The sequence below is a fragment of the Centruroides sculpturatus genome, unplaced genomic scaffold, assembly GCF_000671375.1.
Source record: "Centruroides sculpturatus isolate CEXI.00-Female unplaced genomic scaffold, Cexi_2.0 scaffold1718, whole genome shotgun sequence".
In the NCBI taxonomy this organism is placed as follows: domain Eukaryota; kingdom Metazoa; phylum Arthropoda; class Arachnida; order Scorpiones; family Buthidae; genus Centruroides; species Centruroides sculpturatus.
The window spans coordinates 74,534-95,525 of NW_019385829.1; the positions used below are offsets into that span (position 1 = coordinate 74,534).

A 20,992-nucleotide genomic window follows, 5' to 3' on the forward strand; every position below is an offset into this window, starting at 1 on the left:
ATAATCAGAAAAATTAAAGTTTAAGTAATTTAATAGGAAGTGTAATCAAATTGTTTTAACATAATGATTTGTTTATTTTTTAATTATTTATAAAAAAAATAATAATAATGATAATAAGGAAGTTTTTATTATAATTTTCTAAAACCATAAACAGAATTCTGATTATTGCTAAATTGATTAATTTATCAGAATTCTGAAAATTAATATTTATTTTATTTATTAAATTCCTATGAGAAATTGTTCTCATAAAATATTTTAGGATACATTTCAAGGCCAATAACTGATCAAATTTTTTATCACTTCCATCATCCGGATATTGGATATTCCTATATCACAACATATTGTATTTCACTCACATGATTATCTATATTTTGAAATTTAATTAATGGATATTGAATGTCACCAACTAATTCTGATATTATTCTCTAAAATATAGAAAATATCATGGAATGAAATATATACTGTATATAGATTTGTTCATTCTCTACATCACTTATAATAATAAAACTAAACTTTGAAGTTAAAGATAGATAAAAAGATTATCACAAAGTACAAATTCTGCAAAACTTTCACAAATGTTTATAAAAATAGTAAAAAATATACCAAATATTCATACAATTTTTTCTATAAACTAACATTACAAGTTTAATTTTAGCATCTCATATAAGCACCACCTTTAAATATATACAAAATACATTAAAAAAAAAAAATTTCCACGCAAATTTACCTTCAGAATTTAAAATAAAGTAAACTAAATAACATCTGCAAATCTATAAACTGATTATTCTATTTAAAAACAAAAAAAACACACATTTTTAAGTGAAATACACGTTAATGCAGCCTGTACACGTTGTCAATTGTATGTAATTGCGTATACAATTGTTTAACACACAATACTAACAATTGGTAAGTGTTAAATACGTAAAACGTTGTGTTATGTGTTTATTAAAAATTACATTAGATAATTTAACGCTAGTTACGGTTATTTCGTACGGAATAAACGTGTATCAAATGATAAAAACATATTTAAAAAAAAAATAATAATAATAATAAGACTTACCTTTATCTCGACCGAGCTGAAAATAGGTTTCAATGCGTTGAGAAAAACTGTGATTTTGATAAAATATGAAAGTTGTAATCTTCCATGTTTACCGATCAAGTCGTTCCTTTGTTCTTTCCGTTTAATTTGTCGTTAAACGCGTTCATGATATTTAAATTGTTTGTAAAGACGAGAAAATCGTCCGAGTCAGGTAGATCGTTTAATCACAAGGAAAACATTTACTCGCTTTCTGGTTGAATCCAATCTGATTCGCGATCGTAGCGCCAAAAACGTCGAGTTTTGTAAACACTCCATTATATTTTTCATGTGTTTGTTTTTAAATCGATACGTTTTCGATTTTGTATTTAATTATGCAATTTATCTTTCGATTATAATCGAAATGTTAATTATATTTTTTTTTAATCGAACTTTCTGACGGAATAATTTTTTTTTTTAAATATTGTATGAAGAATCACTCACGAATTGTATTTCGTATAAAATATAAAGAATTACGGTAACTATGAGTGATTCTGTATAATTTTATATAGAATTACGCGTAATTTCTCGATAGTAATTTAAAATTAAGAAATTAATATTGTTTTAGATATGTTTTCTCTTGTTACGCGCGCACACACTTGGTATGAAAAAATCCTAATAATATGTACTTATTTTATGATTTTGTAATTAGATTCTAGAGTTTTTGACCTTTATAAAAAAAACCAAAAGTTCTAGAGTTGTAATATAATCGAGTTATAGAGGTTAAATCTTTAAAAATGATCTGATCCATCAACGGGATCCGGCAGGACCTGAAAAAAACAAGTAACATTATTCCTTGTGTATTCGAATTCCTTGTGTATTCAGTAATACACAAGAAATTCGATGGAAGGAATGCCAAATAAATAATATAACTAGTTTAATTCTGAGATTATGGTTATAAATAATACCGATTCTGGGAAAATTGCAATTAAAACTGCAACCATTGAAGTTTTATGTTAAAAATTTTCAAATTTATTTCTCGCTACTAGTAGATACAATTGTTTAAATAATAAAGAAATTTTTATTAAATATTTTAATACCTTATATCTAAAATTGTTCAATATATTTACGTATGTATTAACCTTATTTTTGGATCATCATTATTATAAATTTCTCAGAAAAAGTAATTTTAAACAATTTAAAAATACGAAAAGAAAAAAAATATATATATTGTTTTTAAAATTATCTTCTTTTAAATCATTTAAAAGAATTTTCTTAAAGATTTTTTTTAAAAATTGGAGCTATTCCAACTACTTTAATTGTAATTTTTTGGTAATCTTTTCTCAATAAATTAAATCAATTTTAAAAGTTAATAGAAACATGTCATTCATCTATTTTTTCCTCTGTCATTTTCTTTCTTTTTTTTTTTTATTAATAAAATGTATTGAAAGTAAAAGAAATTAACTTTAGTTAGGATATTTAATATTAACCCATTAATTATATATATATATGCTATACACACGCACATTACATCTGCAAATGTCTTTATTCTAAAATTTTTATATTTATAGCAAATTTCGTTAGAAGAAACTTTACTATGTGATACTAAAGCAAAAATATTTATGAATTTTCTTAATTTATTATAATAATTTTACACTAAAATTTTACATTAATATCAAGTAAATTAGTCATGTCTTTATGAGTTGGCTTTTTATCAATGTTAAAATAGTAATTATTATAAAAATATTCCTTATTTTCTGACAAAATATGATTAATACTTTTAATTGCAACAAACTTGGAAATCCTTGTTCAAAAGATCCGTTTCCATAGAGGAATCATCATCCGGAGGATGTTATAAAGAGGGCAATGGCTATAATTTTAATTTCAATGCGGATCTCTAAGTTAAAATTCTAATTTTATTGGAAAATAAATTCAAAATTTGGTTGACTGTCAATTTTATCTAATACAAGATCATCATTTGCTATCTTATGCAGCGGAATTTTGAACTAATATTTTTGTTGTTATAAGTATTCCCTACTAAATAATATTAAAAGTTAGCATTAATGTCTGGCCGCTTTAATCTGCCAAACAGTTTATAATTAATATTATATTCAGATTGCCTATTTTTCCTCTAAGAAGTTACTTGTGTTTCTTTCCATTCTGTACAAGAATTTTAATTTTTTCTGGAGATCTTCCATATTGACGGCTGAAACTTATTAAAGTAATTCCTAGATTTTCGTGAAAGACCAACTGTAAAATTTTCTTTTTCGCAAGGCCTTAAAACGAATTATCCCATATTGTTAAGTCTAGACTTCGAGGAGGCCATACCATACTTACTCGCTTGTATCCATCACACTGAAGCCCTATAGAAAGATTAAAAATAAATAAATAAAATAATTATCAGGGACACAATCTCGTGTAGGGTTGTTTTGCATGTGGGAAAATAGTTGAAGCCATTAATGTGTAAAATTCTTGATGAAGAGAATTGAATATCACAAACCTCAAAAAATCACTTTATAAAAATATTTTATTTAATCAGATTAATATTTGAAATAATTCTTTAATTTCACATGTTAAATATTTATTTTAATTAACATAATTCATTTAAAAATACATATATTATATTATTTTTATTTTTTACAAACTGTTAACTTAATAATTTACGTTTAAAAATAAAAATTATTTATATTTTGAAATGTAAAACAAATTAAAAGTTACTTAACATTTAGAATGTCTCATTAATAACTGAACTTATTGGGGGGGAAATTATAGAAAATTTTATACATAAAACATTTATAAATAAAAACTCTAATTTTCTGCTGTTTGTTTGAAGTAATTTTTGTTTCATTTAATCAATATTTTCTTAAATAATTAATTACCTAAGGTTTTTTTTTTTTATTTTATTATACTCATTAAGGAAAAATATTTTAATAAGGCAGATAAAAATAACATTCTTCATTCAATTTTTAATATATTTGCCTCTTTTATGATTGTTACACTGTGGAAGAGTTGTATTAAGAAAAATATACACTGTAGTATATCTTGAACATCAATCACAAAGCATGAAATAGTCACACAAATCCTTTTGTGCCTTTATAAAATATAATAATAGCAAGTTTATAATTATTTTCATATTAATTTCACTATTTATTTTACTATCCTCCATCTAAATTCTATTTTAAACCATTTAACATCAAAGACATGAATAAGACACATGTGGTGCTAAGAAATATCACATTTACAATGGTGTTAATCAAATATCATTTGCAATTTCTTTTATACATTGATTAATTTATCATTCATTCATCCAATTAAATGTTTATAAAATTTCTTTGAAAAAAATATTAGAATTTTCGATTGCTATTGTTACTTGTGTACAATATTTATACATTTTGAGTAATTACAATTTGATTATTTCAAAAAGAATCTTTTCAATTTAAATTTTAAACCTGAAGATGTTCTTTATTAACAAAGTCAAAAATTCTAGGGTTCCCTAAAATTTACTTACTGTTAAACATATATTCATTAATTTGGTAGAGTAACTACAATGGCTAGTTCATCCTTTGAAATAATATCTAACACTTTTAATGTGTTAAAATGTGCATATAATGTGTTTAAATGTTTTTATGTATACATATATTTTTAAATTATTAGTATTAATTTTATTTACATCTAGGATTTGAAGCACAACTTTTTATCAAATGAAATTTCCAGGCTTCTTCAGTTCCAGAAAGTGTCTGGGAACAAAGAGGGCATCTTGTAACTCCCACTTTACCTTTCAATTAAAAAATATAGCTGTTGTCAAATAGTTTAAAAATAAAATTTTAATTACAGATTTTATTAACTTACCAGAACATTTTATTCTGTGACTGTCGGCATTCTTTTTCTGGATGGGTTCCTGACACCGACTACACTTATCATATAGATTTTTTGATTCACATTCAACTAAAAGATGTTCATTTAAACCTGATATTTCTACAACCTAAAAATAAGAAAAGATTTGAAATTATTCTTCATATTTATCTAATTTAATTAAATAAATTTCAACAAATAAAGAAATATATATAAAATTACTTGCCTGTTTGCAATTCTTGCATTTTATTAACATTGGACAATCTTTCCAATAATGTACTTCAAGACCTTTATCTGTAAATTTATCATTCTTCTCTCCACAAAACATACATCTCCTAATATAAAAATGTTAAAATATATTAAATTAATTAGTTTATTATTAATAATAAAGTTGCTTAACTCAAATTTTTTCTTGTATAAACACTTCAATAATGTCACTTTACTAGAAGCACCAAATTTATATAAAAAAATTTAAATGAATCATTTAATTCAATTATTTCTTTCATTCAACGAACTTATCAAGACTTGATGCTTCATCTTCATCATCCTCAGCAGAAGCTGGATGGATATTTCCAAGAGAATTAATTCTGGCTACTTCATTCGATTTAGCTTCCGATCGTTTTAAAACGCCAGCAGGCTTTTTTAGATGCATTTTTCTGCTATTCTGAAAAAAATAAAAATTATATTTAGAAACAGAATTTTATGGGGGGAAAAAATTGCAATTTCCCATCTTACTTCATTATCAATGCGATCAAATTCGTCAAATAATCTACGATATTTTATATTATTTCGACGTTGCTCACTTAAATCAGAATAGGGTAACTGCTTTCGTACTTTATTCCCAAATTCCTTATATAAAATTATTATAATTCTCTCTGCAACTTCTCTGACAGGAGCTGAAGGATGTTCCAAAGCATTCAAAGCAAATGCCATAACTTTATTAAATTTTAACCATCTAAAATAAAAAATATATGTTAATTAATTCACATAATTTAATCTTTGTTTTGACATATGGATTTTTAATTAAAATTTAAAATAATATTATAATTACTCAGTATTTGAAACAGGATATTGTTTTATAAGTTCTTCAACCAATTCACATCTTCCTAGGGCCAATCTTAAATTGATTGTACGTTGTAAAGGTTGCAAACAATAATGTGGAATAGTCTGTAAATCCTATAATTAAAAAAAATTATTAAATTTTTAAATCTATAATTATATCATTTATAATAAAATTAATCAAATTTTTAAAACCTGAAGTTCTTTATAGTCAGCAGTTTCCAACATAAAATCCATAGATGTTGTTTTCATACGTACTGCCTAATTAAATAAATTAAAATGAATATAATTCATAAATTTCTTTAATTATAATTTATTCAACAAACTTACAGTATCACCCATCCTATTTAAAATTTCTGGATAGACAGTGTCTACAAAATCACTAATTTCAGTCTTTGTCATTCTGCAATTATAGAAATAGTAATAATAAAAAAAGTTTTTCAATGTAACAGAGATTTACTTATTTTCATTTTCATTCTAATGAATTTTAAAAATAAGCATACTTATTTTTTGTTACAAAAGGATTTAATGCAGTTTTAATTACATCCAGAGCTAACACGAAAACCTATAAAATATTAGTCATATATTTATATAACTACAGTATTAATTAATACATAATAAATCTAACTTGTTAATTTAAAAGCATATATTGTAACAATAAATACAGTTTGTAAGTAATCATTTTCTGTTTCAGTTTAGATCATTATTATTTTTAAAAAAGTATTAAACTGCTTAAAACAGATTTCCTGCAAATATTGATGTCTCTGAAAACTGGCTATATGGAATTAAAATACACAAATGTACTCAAAACAAGTAAAAGGAATAGCAATATTTACTGATAAGAACATTTTCATTCATTTCTAATCAACATCATTAGGTATGTCAGAGCAAATATCAAACAGAACGTTTGTATCAGTAGTTGTTCTGCTCATTATTTGTTATGACATACACAATGATGTTCATTAGAAACAGATGAAAATGTTTGTACCAGTAAATACTTTTTATTCCTTTTTACTAATTTTGGTTATATTTGTGTTTTTTCATTTGCTGCAAATTTTTAAAAATAATTTAGCTACTAAATATTGTTTGAAGTAATATAAAAATATGTTCTGTTTAAATAGTTTAGTTTTAAAAAAATGATTAATTAACACATAAGACTAGTAAATTTAAGATGCATTTATTTTGCCAAACAAGTTTAGACTTTTACGTCAGTTTGACATCAAACTGTCACAAAAGTATATATATATTTGGCAAAATGAATATACCTTCATTTTATACACAATTATATTTATTATGGGTAGGGCTTCTTTACAATGAAGTCAGCCAGCATGGATAAATGATGAGAAATTATGCACCATCCATGCTATATACGATAAATTATGGGACTGAATTAGGTTCAAAATCAGATCCCCCATAGGTTAATGATAGGCTAATACTGTATGACAGGGGTCACCAAACTACAGGTTGAGGACTGGATCCGGCCCACTGCCACACTGTGCCACAAATGAGCTAAAATATAACTATTTATATGAAAATATTATAGACTGTAGATAAACTTACTATGTAGAAAAAATTATAATAAGTGTAAGTAAAAATGCCAAAGTTGGTCCAATCTGATTTTTCATCTGACAATAAAATCGATAAAATCAGTAAAATAAAAAATTTGGTGACTTTTTGTGATATTGGATATCATAGCACTTTTTGTGTAAGTAACTGCAATGAAGTTTCTAAGAAAAGTGATTACGAGCTTTACTGCAGTGATTGTGTTTGTGTATTAGTAAATAAATAAATTGGTTATCTTTATTTTTTGCATATTCAATATATTGTTATTGTATTGAATGTATTGAACAAAATGGTTATGTGTTCCACGTTTGTCATTCTCTCAGTTATTTGGCCCTCTGTGAAAAAAGTTTGATGACCCCTGCTCTATGACATGGTAATTACTTTAATATTTTCAAATCAGTTTCTCTAGAAACTTAAATACTATATTCTCAGTTTATTTAAAATAATTACAAGAATGTTTATGCATTCAAAACATCTTACAGAAAATACTTTATCTTTTAATGCTTTCAATACAAGAAAATTTGTTGCCAATAATACATCAGATGGTGAATGGCCTTTAGTTTTTTGCCTATATTGTTGTAGAAACAACTGAACCTTTTTCAGAGATTCTTCTCGATGAGAGTATGTTTTAGAATAAGCTTTTTCCACCTAAAAATATTTAAATTCTATTATTTAATAAATTACGTAAGAAACAGTAATTATTATTATTTTATTACCACTTACCAATGGTAATCCAAATACATCAATTGGAAGAGAAGCTGCCTTCTTTTCTTTTTCAGTTAGTTTATCATATGATTTATTTTCACCTTCAGGTGGTTCTGCATTCAATAAAGAAGGCTGTTCTTTTTTCCTCTGTGATTTACTGTATAAGAGAGGAGTGTATAGTTATTTTAAATTCAAATAATAAAATATTTTATATATTGCTAAATTTTCATTAAAATTTAATTTACTTTTTTAATGCTGGAACTACACTATCATCTAAAGACATATAACCATTAACCATTGGACTGACACTTTCAAGCGGTGGTGAAACTGGCTTCTTTACAGTCATTGGTGGCACTAATTCTTTCTTCAATTTAATATCTGTCATCAGAATTTTGATAATAAATTTTTCAAACCATATTTAAAAATTTTAAATATGAGAAACATGTAATAAAATTAAAATTTCAAAATTGAACAGGATATAATTAAAGTTTTACTATCGAAACTCTTACCTTCCACATTATCCTGATCAGGATTGTGCTAAAGTTTTATAATATAAGTTAACAAATAAACTATTTATATGTAATTTTAATGTTTATGAATTAATAGCCAAGCACAAATTTAGATTTCATTAAATACAGAAATGATTATTACCCCTTCCATTTCCAATAATTCAGGCAGCTTTAATCTTTCATAATGTTTAATACGGTATTCATCCATTTCTTGCTTTTTTAAACGTGCTTTATCATAATCTTCAGCTTCTACAGCTTGCTGCTTTTCTATTTCATATTTTCCAAGCTTCTCTCCAATCTTTTTAAAGTTGAAAATTATAAAATTATTAAAGAATTTTAAGATTTAAACTAAACAAATATCAAACTAAGTTAATATAGTATATATTAACTTATAGTAAAGTACAGTATAATTTACATTAAATATAAACATAAATTAAATAAATTAATTTATATAATTTACACTAAATTAAATTTAAAACATTATAGAGTTAGAAGCAGATAAAACAACATTAAAAGTTGTTTTAAATTGTTTAATATGAAGTATATTTTTTATAATTCATTTTAATTTATTTATAATTATATATTTATAAAATCTTTTACATAGTTGTATAAAGTAAATATATTTATACAAATATAAATTATTTATATTTTAATGAATTATTATTGTAAAGTAATGCCTGAATATGGATTACATGACAGTAAAAGTCATATTTCATTTCATACAAAACCAATCTGCTACTGAATACATGACTCAATTAATCTAAATAGCATATCAAGGTCACTTTAATTCTAAAAGCAATTTTATATAATTTATTATTAAATTACTTTAACCAAATAAAAAAAAAACATTTCGAACCAATGATGTAATAAACTAACACAAATTTAATTTATTGCACTATATATTAATATTAATAAGTCATTATCGTTTTAATACAAAAAAAAATATTTATATACTATCATTTTACTAAAAATTTTGTGAATTAAATAATTAATAATTTGATAAATAAAGAAAAATAAATTCTCATATCTTTTAATTAAAAATTAAGTAAAACAAAGTAAATGCTTTAAAATAAATTTTTTGAATTTCAATTTTAAAAAATTTGGATTTAAATTAAATTTTGTGTACAGAAAAGTAAAATAAAATAATGAATAATTTTTTTAAATTTATTAAAATGTACTAATAATTTACATTACAAGCTTTATGTGTTATTATATTTGATATACTTTTAAAGTCCAGTCCTAATGAATAGACAGATTCTATATTGAATGTAGAAGTTGGATATGTATCAGATGTAGAAGTCTATGTTGTTTTTTTACTAAAAATATTTTCAAAACAAACTGGTTCATCATTGAATAAATTAAATTTAAATCTGTAAACTATTTTATTGTTATTCTAAAACTAAATAATGATGAAAATATTTTTGTAATAAAATTTTTTTTTCTGTATTCAAGACTGTTTTTTGTTATATTGGATGATTATATGAAAAACATTTATCTATTATTATGAAAATAATATAAATATTTTATTAAGTTAATATAGTTTTAAAAAAACATACCTTTCTTAATTCACTAAGAGCATATTTTAGCTTTTTTGCATAAACAAACCTTTCATCTATAAAAACATAAATATATATATTTACATTATGTGCTAAGATAAATTTTAGTAAAATGCTAAAGTATACAATTAATTTATTCTAAAATCTAAATAAAATAATAGAAATTTAAAAAATGAAAAATAGTGAACTAAAATAAAAATGTTAAATTTTGTAAAATTATTAGAACAAATATTGAGAAAATTTGACCTTTCTTTGAGGATTCTTAGACTCATCAACAATGGAAATTCTTTTGGAAGATAAAGTTATCATTTAAGATTTTTTCGTATGTGCATTCTGTATAAATTTCTATTATCAAGAGATATTTTAAAGCAGTTTACACATTGAACGTGATAGAAGACTATAAATAATTTTTGCTTGTTTATGATAGATTTTAAGTGAAAGCAGATGTTTTCAGATAATCTTTAAATAGAAGTTTGGTCTGCTTACAAACTTTTTAGGACATTTTTTTATTTTAAATTGCAAGGAAACTTCAAAGTCTAAGATCACTGTATTGTTTTTTTAATATTTTTTCTTTAATTAGTTGAACATTCAATACTATTTTAGTGTATTATCACTGTTTTCAAAATAAAATCACCCATTAAAGAATTTACTTTTTATTAAAAAGGCAAAATTAAAGAATTAATTTAAATAAATGTTGTAATTAATTAATTGAAATATAGTTTAAAAAAAATTTTTGCACGTAAGAATTAATCTTCAACTATTCAATAAATAAATCAATAAAATCTGTTCTTTTAACTGTAAAATTATGATCATTTTAATAAAAAAAATTAACATGAAAAATCATTGTAATGTATTATGAAAATAAAACAAATTATTAATTATTATAAAATATTTACTTTTCATTCAATTCAAACTGCTTAACTTTGAAGAGAAAATGTATTTAACTCTATGAAAACCAAATTAAATTGGATTTACATTCAAGGAACTTCCAAATATGTTATTTACTTTAATAGTTTATAATTGCATACCATCAATTAAAAATAATAGAAAATACCAATTAATTAACTGAAACATAAATTAAGTTTAATTTACAAATATTTTCCATTACAATGGTAACAATTAAATAGATACACATCAAATTTTAAATTAAATTCTAAATTTTGACCTAGTAAAGTCAAATTATGTAATTAAAATAGTCATCTAATGCCTAATTATTTCATTAGTAAGTAATCTAAATTGATTACGTAATATTATATACAATTAATTTTAATAAAATAAATATATTTACAAGCAACATCTGTCTTAACATGGAAGTTATTTTTTTAATAAAACTTTTATTAAATGATTTTTTATAAAATAACATTGAATTTTAAAAATTTGTATTAAATGATTTTTTATAAAATAACATTGAATTTTAAAAATTTGTATTAATGTATCTCTATCCCATTCCTAAACAATCTTATCAATCACAGATTAAATTATTATATATTCTTCAAAAAAGTTTTATTAAATGCTTGGTTTTTTTTAATTAAGCAAAATTTTGCTAATAAATTTACATTAATTTGTATAAATTTAATTTGGTTTGCTTTATTGTAAATGTAACCCTAGATAACTAAACTTAATTTTCAGTTACATTATAACTACACATTCGTCGAGTGGACTACGTATTAAAAAACGTTAATATCATCAAAATTGTTTAATAAAAATAGGAACTTGTTACACTGCACAATAGTATGGATAAATAGGAACTAAATAAGGACAAAATATTTTGGAAATAAGATTACATTCAGTTGCTACATATGTTAACATTATGGGGCTGCAAAACGCATTTTTGCATTTCATGCAACAGTGTTTTGTCATTCGTCGAGCTTTCAATGGACATAAATAGCATATTTTATGTAGATTCAACGCAGAATGAGTAGGAGCTTCTACACTGTGCACATCATTTAGAATATCCTGTATTATGGTTCTGATATCATGCCTCAAACTCACTGTGTGTAACCGCTGTTGTAGCAGGGGCTCCATGAGTTTTTCTCTCATCTTCATAAAGAAATCCCCNATAAGAATATGGAAAAACTTAAATAAGATATTTGAAAAATGTAAATGTTATAGATTAACAAATACTAATGAAAGAAACACAATGATAAAAATGAGAAAATATTCATTTTAAGTAAATTTTAAAAATCTATTAAGAAATATAATACAGAAGAATCCACTTATTTTAATCACAGATATAATTAGCTATCTAATGTTATCAGAATTAATACAGTCCAAAATGTACAACTTAAATACATTGATAGAATTTGTTTATTATAATCAGAATTTTTATTATAATGATTATTATATTCAGGTAAATAGGGATTTTTAAACTATCTTTTCACATTATCAGTCTAAACAGATTGCTGATGAGATGCAACTGTTACTAGTTATTACTATTAGTTTTAACCAATGTTTCAAACATTAAATTTTTATCATTTTAATCATTACATTTGCTCCTATAGTAGTTTAATTTGCTAGAATTTCTTACTTTAATTACACACTAGTTGTTGTTGAAAATGGTGCTAAAAAAATTAGTAAACACCAAATGAATTACAACTATTAATTCAAAATAATTGAGGAGTTCTATGGAATATGGTACCTAAATTAAATTTTGATGCTTTCAGGAATTCTTAGAAAACTGTTCTTTTTTCATGAGGTTTGTTTATGAAGTGACAAAGTCTAAATGTTTATTATGCTTGAATAAATTGCATATTGTAGCAAGGGGGAATTGTAGCCATATCCTTAAAACTCTATTTGATGTGCATAATAAAACACTTAACTAAAAAAAGGTATCTAAATGCATTAAGATACTTTATTCCATAAAACTTCTCAATTATAATTACTCTTCACATTATTCATTTTTAAATTACTTTAATATGTGATAAAAATTGCCAGGACCAGTAAGTTAAAATTACGAAATTTAAGAAAAATTCTTAAAAGTAGACAATACATAAAAATGTGTCTTCTAACTTTGTCTTTTTGCAGGCACATGAGGAAATTAACAGTTCCACGGCAAAGCGAAAGTCCTCATCCATCTCAAATGAAAGGTTGACTTTGCCGTGGAACTGTTAATTTCCTCATGTGCCTGCAAAAAAACAAAGTTAGAAGACACATTTTTATGTATTGTCTACTTTTAAGAATTTTTCTTAAATTTTGTAGCTTTATGCTTTAATATGTTTTGACAATAACTTCATTAAAATTGGTGATACTTAGAATTGAATGCATAAAAAATGCCAAAACCAGCTGTAAGAATTTAATATATTTACCTAAAATAAACATTTTAATCCATTTTGAATGGATATCATCAGGTTACATAAGTCTAATTCAGAACAGAAAAGTATTTTGAACCAAAGAACAACATTTAGATTGAATTTTCATATAGATGAAAATTCAATACATCCATTCTGTATTATGCGATTCTGTACATCCAAGTATTGCATGCTTAGCAAGCACAAAACATGTACTCAGTTGCTTTCCAGGATGCTGAGCACAAATCTTTGGTCTCAAAATCTGATTGTTCATTTGTTTTTATATTTCTTAAATGAATTTAAATAAGATTGATTACTTTTTTTCTTTTCCAAAGTAGATTTTCACCATTTTTATTCTGTTTTACTACATTTTATTTTTTCTATTATAATTTAACACTTTGTGATAAACATGACAATGGTAGGCTAAAATAACCAAACTCTCAATATTGTTTTCATTTTAATGTTTGTTGTTCTTACTTTTTACCTGGGCAACACCAGGTAAATCCAATAGTATTTTATATTTTAAATTTATATTAAAATTTGATCTAATCTTTTGCCTTTAATAATTACAAATTTTTGATCTATTTAAAAAAATATTAATCAATTCCTTAAAGCATACCTTCAACAGCTTTTTGTTTTCTAGCATATAGATGATGCATAATTTGAGCTACTTCTGTTTCAACATACATTCCAAAAGATATATCATCCAATGGAGAAATAACTTCACTCCTAATAAGAATATAATTATTAAAATAATTATTTATCATCTATTATAATAATTTATCAGTTTAAAATAACTAACTTACTTTTTGGTTGGATGCTGAAGATTTGCCTGAAAAAAATTTTACATTCATTTCTTAATTATAATAAAACATTAAGCTTTTAAAAAAAATCCATAATTAGAAAGTAAGGAATTATATTCAATTATATTAATATTAGATCAAATCTAATGATATACATAAAAAAAATAAAGCAAGTTTTATAAATAAGCAAGCAAAATAAAAAAACTAAACAACAATTTGCACATTAATGGTTTGTTCTTGATCTTTTCTTTCATGAAGAATAACTGAACTGTTCCATTGTGCCTCAATATTTATTCCTGAGTTAATCAATATGAATCTAAATCTTGTTACCAGGAATATAATGAGAAAAAAAATAGAGTAAATTGTTGTAAATTATGGAAAATGACAGTATCTTTTAAATGTATATCACAAAGAATATCTACTCCTTCTCAGATGTAAATCATGAATAAACTTTCTATAATTTCAGTCTTGTTACAGCTATTTCTCTATGTACAAATATAACTAAAGAACACTACAGGCTATCTGATATTCCATTGATAGTCATCTTACAATATTAGTCTAGAATTATTATATGAATACACAGATGTAAATCTGTTTATTCATATGATAATTCTAAAATAATATTGTAAGATGATAATTGAATACATCTGTTGAGCTGTATGCTATTTCATTTCTGAATGATGCAATAAAATAAAACATTGTTTCTACATAATCAGAAAAATTTTCAATAAATTTCATTGTAAAGAAAATTTACATTAATACAGTACTAGACCAAATATTTGACTTCAAGCAGTCTAGAATTACCAGAAAACTAGCTACTTTTCAAACTGGTAGTTTTGAATTTGGTAGGCTGTAGTACAGCTGCAGTTCACCTCATGGCTACTTTTATTTTGGTTTCCATGGTATACATGTTGCACAATGCCAGTTCTAGTGTGACTGTTGCATGCAGGTAACTCTCTCACAGTTAATTTCTGTCAAAATTTATTATAATTTTTATTTATAACTATATATAAAAAGCCATTATAAATAATAATCAAACAGACTCTGCTTTAGAAGTGTATTCATTTGTATCTGTTAAATACAATTTGGTTCTTTATTTTCTATTTGTTTATAAGAAATGAACCTCTTCATACACACCGGAGGAAATACAATTCACCACATCCGAAAACCCTTTGTAACTCTAGTGATATGTGTTTACACACCAGCAAACGTTTTCGACCCCATCTGGGTTTTCATCAGACTACGGTTATACGGAATTCGAACATATGCAGAATAGAACAACAAAACTAAACGAATGCGATTCAAACCTTAGAACAAACCAAATTTAAGAATAAAATGGAACATTACCCACGTGCTGAAATGACAGTTAAGCACACGCCACTTCACATTTGCGAAACGTTGAAAACATACAAAATATATGTAATCCAAACTCATTTACTGGGATGGGGTTCCCTCATAACAAAACTTCCACATGCTAGATATCCCCACTGCATCCCTGGAATTGATGTACATGCTATGTAATCTTGCTTTATATATCTCGAGAGTCTCCATGGCTCTCAGTTGATCAATTCGATGCAAGAGCTTGATCAGACGGGCATTTTGTATGTCAGCCGTGATTCCAGGTTCCGTGGAAACCATTGCTAGGGCAGTGGTGTGTTTTTTATTGTCAATGTCGTATTTATGCTCCTGAAGCCATTTATGAAGGGATCGTTTGGTTGAGCCCACATAAACCGATGGGCTGTTAAATCTGTCATCCCAAAGCGGGACAGCATATACCCCCGGTGCGTGTTTCAAGTCTATTGTGTCTTTTCCGTTGCAAAGTAGGTTGTAAACAGATCTTGGCCTACTATAAGCTATCTTAGTCTTAGTGATGGATGAAATTTCCCTGTATATTTTATCCAGATGGTGGTTGTATCGTATAACTTTTCTTGCACCTTCATTATTCAAAGACTCCCCAGGGGCATTGGTAATGTCACATGCGTTTGCCCTTGTGTAAGCGCAAGCGATATTATATATTAAGTTCTCATTATACCCATGCTGTGTGGCTATTTCCTGAATGTGTTTTAGCTCATCTATCGTGTCTTCATAATTAGAGTTGTGCGCGAATGCCCTCTTAGTTAAGGCCCGAAATGCCGCGATCTTGTAAGAATACAGATCCTCCAAGTTGGCGGGGATGAAGAATGGTACATAGGACTTTTTGTAATAGACCTTGGATATGATCCCATTATCCTTAATTTAGGATAATGGGATCATATCATTTCAATAACAATTTTTCATCACTTTAAAAAAGTAAAAAAAAATTTATTTTTAGGGCTACTTATCCATTTTTATAAAAAAATAATTATTATTTTCTTTGAGAAGATAATAAATAATCCAAATAGTTTGAGAAATATTTTTTGTTACTTGTTTTTAATTTACTTTAATAGCAATTTTTTATATTGTCAAAATGGCAATTTTATTCTAAATTCAATACAATTTGTAATCTCTGTAAATGTTCATACACAGTTTGAATATAACTGTATCAAACAAATATTAATAATAATTCATAAAACTACATTTTATTCATTGCTAATTGAATTATGTTTGAAGAAATTAAATAAGATTAAAAAAAAAGCAATTATCATCTCTAAATTATTTCTTAATTTGAATATCTGAATGTTCAAAATCTTTCAAAGTTTTGTGTTTTAGTTATTTGAACATCTCATATGAATAAATATAATACTAATAAATTTTAATAAATTATCCCTTGTAAATATTCTTGCTTCTTGTCTGGGTTAATGCTTCTTCATGTAGCTCAAATTTGGCTGATTTGCACAGACTTATCACACCTTGTAGGTTAAGTGATGAAACAAAGTCAGAGATCAGGTTCAAAAATGTATGCTTTATTAGTATTAAACAAGAGAAGAACAAATTGTCACACAGGCATTAATTACATATAAATATCGCTATATTTGCAAGTGCTTTTGACGTGCTATAAAACATCATCCTCAAGCAGACACAATCTCAAACTAAACTTAGAACAACTAAATGTAAAGAATTTAATCTGACATGTGTGGTGACAGTGCGCATGCACCATAATGTGTTGAATAGGTGCCAAGAAAGAGCTAGAGATGATGTTTTAATCTTTTATACAAGCTGACCCACATAGTAGGCAACTCAAACATGGGGAGTTGCACGGATTTAGTAAAATGGTAAGGAGGGCCTCCCAAACATACACCAGGCTCCTCTGATCACAATACTCGAGCATTGCCACACGGTCCCAAAGTGGGGTGTGTTGGTGTTGTAACACCATCCTTGTTAGCTCAGTGTCACACCTGCCTGCCCTGATGGAATGTTGGTGTTTGAAGATGTGGCAAGATAACATTCTAGTTGTTGCTTCTATGTAGTGGGTGTGAATACCAGATGTTGTGTTTTCCAATGGGATAGAGTATATCCCACACAGTGGCGGCCTTAGGGGGTGGCGAGCAGGGCAATCGCCCGGGGCCTCGCTCTCAGAGGGGCCTCGCGCAACAACCAAGTAGAAAAAAGTTGATATTTAAAACTTTTTATTTTATCCTTGGCTATTAGTTATAACAATAAAATAAATTTAATTTATAGTACAGTATATATTAATATTAATAAGTGCCTACTATTTCAATTCACATACTTTGCNAATGTTAAATTTTGTAAAATTATTAGAACAAATATTGAGAAAATTTGACCTTTCTTTGAGGATTCTTAGACTCATCAACAATGGAAATTCTTTTGGAAGATAAAGTTATCATTTAAGATTTTTTCGTATGTGCATTCTGTATAAATTTCTATTATCAAGAGATATTTTAAAGCAGTTTACACATTGAACGTGATAGAAGACTATAAATAATTTTTGCTTGTTTATGATAGATTTTAAGTGAAAGCAGATGTTTTCAGATAATCTTTAAATAGAAGTTTGGTCTGCTTACAAACTTTTCAGGACATTTTTTTATTTTAAATTGCAAGGAAACTTCAAAGTCTAAGATCACTGTATTGTTTTTTTAATATTTTTTCTTTAATTAGTTGAACATTCAATACTATTTTAGTGTATTATCACTGTTTTCAAAATAAAATCACCCATTAAAGAATTTACTTTTTATTAAAAAGGCAAAATTAAAGAATTAATTTAAATAAATGTTGTAATTAATTAATTGAAATATAGTTTAAAAAAAATTTTTGCACGTAAGTATTAATCTTCAACTATTCAATAAATAAATCAATAAAATCTGTTCTTTTAACTGTAAAATTATGATCATTTTAATAAAAAAAATTAACATGAAAAATCATTGTAATGTATTATGAAAATAAAACAAATTATTAATTATTATAAAATATTTACTTTTCATTCAATTCAAACTGCTTAACTTTGAAGAGAAAATGTATTTAACTCTATGAAAACCAAATTAAATTGGATTTACATTCAAGGAACTTCCAAATATGTTATTTACTTTAATAGTTTATAATTGCATACCATCAATTAAAAATAATAGAAAATACCAATTAATTAACTGAAACATAAATTAAGTTTAATTTACAAATATTTTCCATTACAATGGTAACAATTAAATAGATACACATCAAATTTTAAATTAAATTCTAAATTTTGACCTAGTAAAGTCAAATTATGTAATTAAAATAGTCATCTAATGCCTAATTATTTCATTAGTAAGTAATCTAAATTGATTACGTAATATTATATACAATTAATTTTAATAAAATAAATATATTTACAAGCAACATCTGTCTTAACATGGAAGTTATTTTTTTAATAAAACTTTTATTAAATGATTTTTTATAAAATAACATTGAATTTTAAAAATTTGTATTAATGTATCTCTATCCCATTCCTAAACAATCTTATCAATCACAGATTAAATTATTATATATTCTTCAAAAAAGTTTTATTAAATGCTTGGTTTTTTTTAATTAAGCAAAATTTTGCTAATAAATTTACATTAATTTGTATAAATTTAATTTGGTTTGCTTTATTGTAAATGTAACCCTAGATAACTAAACTTAATTTTCAGTTACATTATAACTACACATTCGTCGAGTGGACTACGTATTAAAAAACGTTAATATCATCAAAATTGTTTAATAAAAATAGGAACTTGTTACACTGCACAATAGTATGGATAAATAGGAACTAAATAAGGACAAAATATTTTGGAAATAAGATTACATTCAGTTGCTACATATGTTAACATTATGGGGCTGCAAAACGCATTTTTGCATTTCATGCAACAGTGTTTTGTCATTCGTCGAGCTTTCAATGGACATAAATAGCATATTTTATGTAGATTCAACGCAGAATGAGTAGGAGCTTCTACACTGTGCACATCATTTAGAATATCCTGTATTATGGTTCTGATATCATGCCTCAAACTCACTGTGTGTAACCGCTGTTGTAGCAGGGGCTCCATGAGTTTTTCTCTCATCTTCATAAAGAAATCCCCCAGGATATCGGTTTTTTTTGTTTCTAACGTTATTAGAGACATAAATATTGATAGTATAGCTGTTGATTGCCAATAGGTTTAGCATATTATAAAACACGCATAGTGGCCACCTTTTGGTTTTGACTCATATTTTAACACATTTGATCTACTGTATCTACTGCATCCTTTGTACTATTATAAAAATGTATTATTTGTGGTTTTCCTGTATTTTCATCGATGTTAAGTTGTTCAAGAATAGGCGACAAAACATAAACAACTTTATTTGACTTGGCTTCGTACAAAACTAATTTCTTATTGCTGTCGTACAAAATATTGAAGTACCAACAGTGCATGATTTAGAATTTTTTAATTTTTCAGGAATTTCTCTTTTGGTACTTCTAAGAGTGCCAACTAAGGTCAAATTATAAGGTGACTTCAATAGTTCATCTGCCAAATGTACAGATGTAAACCTGTTATCCATAGTAATATTACAGTTTGTTCCCTGTAAAATAGATGTTATTTCCTATATGAAAAACGTAGCCAATATTTGTTTCTGATGATCAGTACCTCTTTCAAAATAGTACGTGATAAATGCCATTTCCTAACTGTTTAATCTATAGCCATAACAATGTACATAATGTACATGCCTTTGCAACAAAGTTACGTAGTAACTAAACTTTCATTGAGCAGACTACAGGATGGTTGTAAGTCAATTTCTAATTGACATGTGAACACAATTACATCACACACTGCACTGTTTATTCAAATTATTAAGGTAGAAAAAAAATTATTGGCAGAAAGCTCGGGAAAGTTTCTGAATTTCATATTCGAGCGCAATCATGTGGACAAATGATTAGTTATCTAGGGTTAAGAAAAAACAACCATATTAACTGTACATAAATAATGATTATCTCTAATTAAAAAAAGAATTTTTCCATTGTGTTATTAAAATATATACAGGGTGGACCAAAAAGAATATACATATTTCAAACTGATATATTTATTAAACTATCGATAGTAGCGGTGTGCTGCAGGTATCGGAGGAACGAGTGCATTGTCTAATTTGTCCCCAGATGTCAGTTGTGCTTGGTTACAATGACGTATTCACAGTTGTTGTAAAATGGCTATGCCACAGCACAAAAACTTTTGTATTCTTGAGCTTGCGAAGTGTAATTCCGTGATTACAGTGCAAAGAC

The 20,992-nt window shown here is 25.7% G+C and overlaps 2 protein-coding genes across 2 annotated transcripts in view; both read right to left on the minus strand.

Annotated features, from left to right (window-relative positions):
* Positions 1-1,323, minus strand: part of LOC111642384 (D-glucuronyl C5-epimerase-like) — a 9,504-nt gene extending 8,181 nt beyond the window's left edge. The window contains exon 1 of the mRNA XM_023388726.1: positions 1,061-1,323. The gene's annotated coding sequence lies outside the window, so the exon portion shown is untranslated. The remainder of the gene's footprint in view (positions 1-1,060) is intronic.
* A 2,407-nt stretch (positions 1,324-3,730) lies between these two features.
* LOC111642388 (centrosomal protein of 104 kDa-like) overlaps positions 3,731-20,992 on the minus strand; it is a 48,136-nt gene continuing 30,874 nt past the window's right edge. The window contains exons 5-21 of the mRNA XM_023388734.1: positions 14,353-14,378; positions 14,166-14,275; positions 10,260-10,315; positions 8,846-9,001; positions 8,704-8,731; positions 8,440-8,572; positions 8,213-8,351; positions 7,970-8,137; positions 6,430-6,491; positions 6,257-6,329; positions 6,122-6,187; positions 5,919-6,043; positions 5,603-5,822; positions 5,383-5,531; positions 5,094-5,202; positions 4,865-4,997; positions 3,731-4,790 (exon numbers count right to left, since the gene is read on the minus strand). Coding sequence (XP_023244502.1) covers positions 4,678-4,790; positions 4,865-4,997; positions 5,094-5,202; positions 5,383-5,531; positions 5,603-5,822; positions 5,919-6,043; positions 6,122-6,187; positions 6,257-6,329; positions 6,430-6,491; positions 7,970-8,137; positions 8,213-8,351; positions 8,440-8,572; positions 8,704-8,731; positions 8,846-9,001; positions 10,260-10,315; positions 14,166-14,275; positions 14,353-14,378 — 1,866 coding nt within the window. The 3' untranslated portion in view covers positions 3,731-4,677. The remainder of the gene's footprint in view (positions 4,791-4,864; positions 4,998-5,093; positions 5,203-5,382; positions 5,532-5,602; positions 5,823-5,918; positions 6,044-6,121; positions 6,188-6,256; positions 6,330-6,429; positions 6,492-7,969; positions 8,138-8,212; positions 8,352-8,439; positions 8,573-8,703; positions 8,732-8,845; positions 9,002-10,259; positions 10,316-14,165; positions 14,276-14,352; positions 14,379-20,992) is intronic.